This window comes from Limulus polyphemus, unplaced genomic scaffold (genome assembly GCF_000517525.1).
Source record: "Limulus polyphemus unplaced genomic scaffold, Limulus_polyphemus-2.1.2 Scaffold3167, whole genome shotgun sequence".
NCBI lineage: Eukaryota > Metazoa > Arthropoda > Merostomata > Xiphosura > Limulidae > Limulus > Limulus polyphemus.
In genome coordinates this window covers 21,303-28,423 of record NW_013668777.1, presented here as the reverse complement: position 1 = coordinate 28,423, position 7,121 = coordinate 21,303, and the positions used below count along the sequence as shown (strand labels likewise).

Sequence of the window (7,121 nt, the reverse complement as noted above, 5' to 3'; positions counted from 1 at the left end):
TGATAAGTCTATACTGTTTCTGCTTAACACAACCTAGATTAACTATATCTTCTGTCATGATATTAATTGTTTACAGTATAGCCTTATCTTCTGCTTAATATAACCTAGATTAACTATATCTTCTGTCTTGGTATTAATTGTGTACAGTATAGTCTTATCTTCTGCTTAACACAACCTAGATTAATTATATATTCTGTCTTGGTATTAATTGTTTACAGTATAGCCTTATCTTCTGCTTAATATTATCTAGATTAACTATATCTTCTGTCTTGGTATTAATTGTTTATAGTATAGTCTTATCTTCTGCTTAATATAACCTAGATTAACTATATTTTCTGATTTTGTATTAATTGTTTACAATAACTATAGTTTTTCGTGTAAACCAAACCTTTCTCTACAGTGAAATCAAGGAGCGAACTGCATGCGGAAATATGGTATACAGAATAAAAATTGTTGTTTGGAGAATACTTACAACTGACCAGTGAAACTTGCATCATAAGTTTGTATCTCACTAATATCGTTAGACATAGAACTCCTTAATTTATGAAATATTAAATTCTTAATGTGATGCTTTTAGCGAACCAACTGCTGAACCTGTTAGATAGCCTAGACTTGGGCGTGTCAACAATGATGGAATGGACGCACCTTAGCTTGTGGGTCTGGCTAGGCTAGAAAACAAATATGTGAGCACAGCCGCCTGGTGCCGGCGTGGGGATTCCTCTGTAGATTTTCTAAATATCTCATATGATCAAAACACTCTACATGCTAAAGTAATTATCACGCTGTCAGAGGCGTCACACTGACGTTTTACCGGCGTTTTAATTAGGATCAAGTGGAATTTCCAGTTGAAAGGTAAAAACCTTACGTGGCCGATTAGAGTGACCTCAAGCGGAGGATAGGAAAAGTACGAGTACTACTTAGAACGGAAAAATACAGACTGTCTGCTACAGAGAACAAACAGTAGCTATATTTGAATATTGTAGAGAATATATTCACAATAACACACAAGCTTTATTCTAACAATGTGTAGAATAGCTATTTAAAAAGTCGGATTTTATAATAAAACAGTAGATTTATTATAATATTGTCGAGAATATCTCGGCTGTTCTACAGGTAGGACGTTGCAGTTGTTAAGAGATATCTTTACCAGATACTGTTACAACCTTTCAGCTCAGTTGGTAAAGAACTCGTTTGTAGTGCGAGAGATGACGGGTTCGAATTCTGTAAGCGAAAGATGCAAAAATTACCAAAAGAAACACTGGTATATTACGTTAAACTTATTTTTCTGTGGTAATCCAAGATTACTATCTGGGAGCTAACCCTACACCTCTCTCACATCAAGCGATCTTTCAACCACCCGAGTTAAAAGATTGATTCACTATCGTTTGGGCCCGGCATGGCCTGGTGGTTAGGGCGCTCGACTCGTAATCTGCGGGTCGCGGGTTCGAATCCCAGTCCCACCAAACATGCTCGCCATTTCAGCCGTGGGGGCATTATAATGTGACGGTCAATCCCACCATTCGTTGGTAAAAGAGTAGCCCAAGAGTTGGCGGTGGGTGGTGATGACTAGCTGCCTTCCCTCTAGTCCTACACTGCTAAATTAGGGACGACTAGCGCAGATAGCCATCGTGTAGCTTTGCGCGAAATTAAAAAAACAAGAAAAACAAAAAAAACAAATCACTATCGTTTGATGCTTAACCTTTTTTTTTAACAACGTAGCCTACCACACGTAAACGGCAGGTTTATTCGAATATTGTAGAAAATATTTAGAACGATGTTCTACAGGTTAAATATTTTAATTAAATAGCAGCTTTATTAGCATATTCTAAATAATGTTTATACCTTAGCTCTGCCGCTCGGTGTTGCAGTAAACAGAAACTTTATAATATTACAGGGAATATATATACAGTTGTTTTACAGGTTGGGCAAGGGCGTTGCTGAGCACAGAACCAGTGCTTCGGTTGAATTTCACAGTGTCCCGAATCTGTCTTACTTGTATTGTCATTATGCTTTAATTGTCTTGAGTAGTAGCTACTTCTTTGTGACCAAGCCCGAATCTTTTCTGTAGCAGCGACTCTCCTGGGGTTGGGTTTTCCAGTCGACATTCATGTTACTATTTTTTGCTTCGAACATGATGGTTCAATGTTTAGCTAAAGCCCTCAAATATAAGGATTATAAAGTTTGAAACTTAAACCTAAAACTACCAGTGGGATCCGATGAACACCGTTTGATTTGTTTCAAAAACATTTTGTAAACTGTTTATGGGGTTATTTGGTACGGTCAGTCACATATTCTCTTTTTACTTTTACCTTTGGTGGACAAGAAATATATTTGTAAACTATTTGTGCTTCCAGTTGCGCGTAATTCCACGATTTTCTTGGTCTCAGGATTACTGATGGCATGCGAGTCATAATAAAATTAAAAAATACCATCAATATTGCAATTAGACCCATATCCCCTGTGTATTTTACATAGAAAATGGTAATTTCACCCAGTTTCTGTATTCTTTACACTGAATAAAGAATACTCGGTATGATGTTATATTTGGGCCCTAACGGTATCACATAAACTTGATGGTTGAGGACGACAAATAATCTCAACTTGTACACTCACTCACATAAACTTGATGGTTGAGGATGACAAATAATCTTAACTTGTACACTCACTCTTATGCCTCTTTTTTTTCTAGGTCGTACATATTCCTCCTTCATCTGTGCAATTTAAGTTTTTACGAACACGTTATGGGTCCGCCTTTTTTTTCATTCCTCCAAAATGAACTTATTAATGCCAACTTAGAGACATATTTTAAATCAGTTTTCTTTAATCAGCTGTTTCTCACGATGAAGTAACATTGGCTTGTTAAAATACGCTTGACATCGGTCATTGGTGCGTGTGATCGGAATTCTCCTGCTCTTAATCAATAGTTGTTAATGTCTAAGCATGAGTTAGCTGCTATTTAACTAACCCCCCTTTGTATAATTGTACGTAATGGTAGTTCTGAAGCTATAAACGACTGCTTTACTAATGAATTCGACTGGTTTAAAGTAACATTCCGTGACGTTTTTGAAAGGATTGACACAGTTGAAGGTCAGAACGAACCGTCTCCTCCAAGGGATCTTGCCTTTGTTTAGATCCTCTACTCGTGGGTGCCATCCTCGTAACGAATCTTGTCCATTACTGAATTGTCCCTTATTGGAAATATTACCCTCTTTATAGACCTCATTTACAGACGGAATCACTCATTTTTACACACAATTTCTTACCCACCAGTATCGATTATTTCTTCCAGGGTAATAACTATCTTTTCATAGGATCCCCCCCCCCGCGCAGCCCATCTATAATATAAGGCATCAATCACAAATTCAGATCCATTTTTTTCCCTTCCTACAAATCATATTCTACCAGTTGTCACTTTTTACACACCATATTACCCATGGAAACCGACCCTTGCAAGAGCTATCGCAATCTGCGGGTCGAGGGTTCGAATCCCGGTCACACCAAACATGCTCGCCCTTTCAGCCGTGGGGGCGTTATAATGTGACGGTCAATCCCACTATTCGTTGGTAAAAGAGTAGCCTAAGAGTTGGCGGTAGGTGGTGATGACTAGCTGCCTTCCCTCTAGTCTTACACTGCTAAATTAGGGACGGCTAGCGCAGATAGCCCTCGTGTAGCTTTGCGCGAAATCCATAACAAACCAACCAATCGCTCACTTGCAGTCGTATAAACATACATCTGGAAGAAGAGCCAAATGTCTAAGTTGGCCATTTCACTAAGCAGCTGCGAGTAGTGTGTGAGTTCTAAATAAAATTTTCAAAGAAGCGTGTTATTTAAACGTGTTTGTGAAAATATATAAATTATTTTATTTTTATAGCGGTTGAGAAAATGTATCCAAAATGATGTGGTAATTAAATATGACATATTATTTAAGCTGCGTTGTAGTTTGGCGAGCCCTCAGAAAGTTGGGAAATTAATATATTTTCTCACACTGGCTAAGGCTTGTTTGACTGTAAAGATTAAGGTAACACCTAGCCCTAATATAGGGTCTGCAACGCGGTTTTTTTAAACAGGGTCTTAAATTAGACATGCACGCAGGCTCTATATTTGTTGGGTATTGAAGGTAAATTATAACATGTCAGTAAGGGAGAGGCATCGCTCATAAGTGTTAATTACTATTTACTCGTGGAATTTATGGAAGAGAATAAATGACAAGGCTCCAGCCTGGTGGTGTATATTTACATATATATTATTAGAGTTAAGGTAGAGGGAGCTACGAGAATATCGCCGACCGAACTAATTAGTGTATCTTGCACTGCCTACTGCCGTCAAGACTAAAAACCTAACTTTCTTCGCTCTTGTAACGGTTTTTTACTGATATAGTTTCTTCTGTCTTCGTCAATGTTAAATCCAGACCTTTCCACCGGGGAATGAGGGAACGTGAAGCTGGGGTGGGGGGATTAAAACGTTCGTAACATGGTTAAAATATTTCGGGGGGTTGCAAAAGAGGAAACTCCTCCCCTGTACCCCCGAATTGAATTCAACATAGGTTTTAACTTCACATCCTTTATTATCAGTGTCAATGGTTCTGAATTCCCATGTTTTAGAACCATCTGTTTACTACTGTCGCTCTAATAACTAAAGTTTATTTGTTTTGTTCTATTTTACGTTTGGCCGTAATGTAAACTCGTAACGAATACGCCAACCACGTCCTTGAAAATCGTTACCAGGTGCTAATTTACATACAAAAATCGAAGAAAAAACTAAAATAATTTAAGCATCTCGGAAAATGCGGGATTATATTTTGAGATAATTTCGAACGTTTTCTTCAGTTTTATTTCAAATCAGAAATATTACATCATTGTATTAGAAACGACTTTCATAATTACTATCAGAAAGATTTGCTCTTAGTCTTTCAATAAAAACGTATATTCAAAGTAATGGTGACCATCGTACAGCATTCACTTGAACAGTAAACACTACTACGTTACTACTTCCCAGAGTGATAACACTATACATCTCACACCTGAACAGTAAACACTACTACGTTACTACTTCCCAGAGTGATAACACTACACATCTCGCACTTGAACAGTAAACACTACTACGTTAGTACTTCCCAGAGTGATAACGCTACACATCTCACACTTGTTACTGTTCCCTTGAGTGATATAAATATAGAGCATTATTACTCCCCCTAGAATATATAAATCAAACAAATCCAATAACTATCACTTGATACTTGATCTTAAATAACGAAACTGAAATATGCTTGTTTCAACTCAACGTTTCACCCAATAAACATGGCGTAGTTTAACACATTTCCACTGTTATTAACAACTATGTTAGATAGACAAAAATATAAACTCACGATTATATTTTTTTTTCCTAGGAAAGTTTGGTACCCAGTTATAAAATATAAAGAAAGGTATTGAAGATTAAATTACTAATTGTTATTTACTTATTTTGTCTTCTTCCAGCCTGTAACTGTAACCTTCACGCCAGAAAATGTCGCTTCAACATGGAATTGTACAAATTATCAGGACGCACGAGTGGTGGCGTCTGTCTCAAGTGTCGACATAACACTGCCGGCCGCCATTGTCATTATTGTAGAGAGGGTTATTTCAGGGATCAAGAAAAACATATAACCCACCACAAAGCTTGCCGACGTGAGTAACCTAGTTCGTTCGTGTTTTCCAAAAAATTAAAAATATAATAGTTTTTCATTTAATATTTCCTTTGAAAATTACAGTTTTTCATTTAACATTTCCTTTGAAAATTACAGTTTTTTATTTAAAATTTCCTTTGAAAATTGCAGTTTTTCTTTTAACATTTCCTTTGAAAATTGCAGTTTTTCTTTTAACATTTCCTTTGAAAATTGCAGTTTTTCTTTTAACATTTCCTTTGAAAAATTTTATTGCACTAAAGAATTTACTAAAGTTGAAAAAATGGAAACGAAAGGTTAAGTTTTAGATTTATTTGAGATTATAAACAAATATTAAATTTCTTTTAATATATTTGTGTTATAAGTTTCTTTCTGGAGGCTTTGATGCTAAATATCGGGTTTCGATACCCGCAGTGGGCAGAGCACAGATATCCCATTATATAGTTTTGTTCTTAACATTACAAAATATAAAGGAGGATATTTAAGAAACTTCTTTGAATGGACGGCAAGTTCCTGTTGTAGAAACACATGTGACCTGAAGACGAAATGCAGAAGACTTTCGAAACGTCGTCCTCTACACTTGTGTTTCTACAACAGGCAGTTGCCGTCCATTCAACAAAATGTCATCATGAATACTCTGCCTAAACAATCTATCAAAGAAGGATATTTAATTCTCTCCTAGCGGTAAAAACCGGTTATATAAAATCAGTTTCATGGCACTTTCTCGATAAGGTTCGATTCCCAAAGATTGCTGTCAGCGTTACAGTGTAAGATCGTTTCATGTTAAAAAAAGAAGTTTCGGCCAAAGAGACTGCACTGGACTGAAGCTAAAGCTGACGTTTCGAACTGTTGGTGCAGGTTTTGATCGGGTCAAACATCGCGAGTTGTGGGGTGTAATATAGCAGGAAGGTAAGGGCGTGAGAGGGACTGGAGGAGCGTAGAATTCTGAAAAGTTTAAAGTGATAACTCGAAATAAAATTGTACTGAAATAATGAAGAAAGCAGCTATAAACGAGTAGTCTTGTTTTCTTCGAAGAAAAAAAACGGACCAGAAGAAAACAAGATAAATAAAAAAAAATGTGAATTTAAAAACCTGCGAATAGGGATCGTAAAAAGTGAGGAAACAAGGCTGGGGATACTGTAGACATTATTTACTCAAACTACAAACCCTTACTATTTTGGCTTCATGCTGTTACCTAGAATTATATTTGGTGGAGTCAAAATAGGGATTTGTAATTTGAGTAAATAATGTCTACAATATCTCCATCCTTGTTTCCATACTTTTTTTACGATCCTTATTTACAGGTTTCTAAATTCCCAATTTCTTATTTATCTTGTTTGCTGGCCTTTTTTTTATGCACAGTTATGGACAAAGAATTACTTGATATGGTAGCTAACTTTATACATTGTAATGATAATAAACATAGCTTGTAGCTAGCTAATACGGTTCATGATGATTTATT

The 7,121-nt window shown here is 36.4% G+C and overlaps 1 protein-coding gene across 1 annotated transcript in view; it reads left to right on the top strand.

Annotated features, from left to right (window-relative positions):
• The window catches only part of LOC106468794 (netrin-1-like), a gene marked incomplete at its 3' end in the record, with an annotated part of 93,415 nt that overhangs the window by 66,093 nt on the left and 20,201 nt on the right, over positions 1 to 7,121 (top strand). The window contains exon 2 of the mRNA XM_013929234.2: positions 5,475 to 5,663. Within this exon, the coding sequence (XP_013784688.2) occupies positions 5,475 to 5,663 (189 nt within the window). The remainder of the gene's footprint in view (positions 1 to 5,474; positions 5,664 to 7,121) is intronic.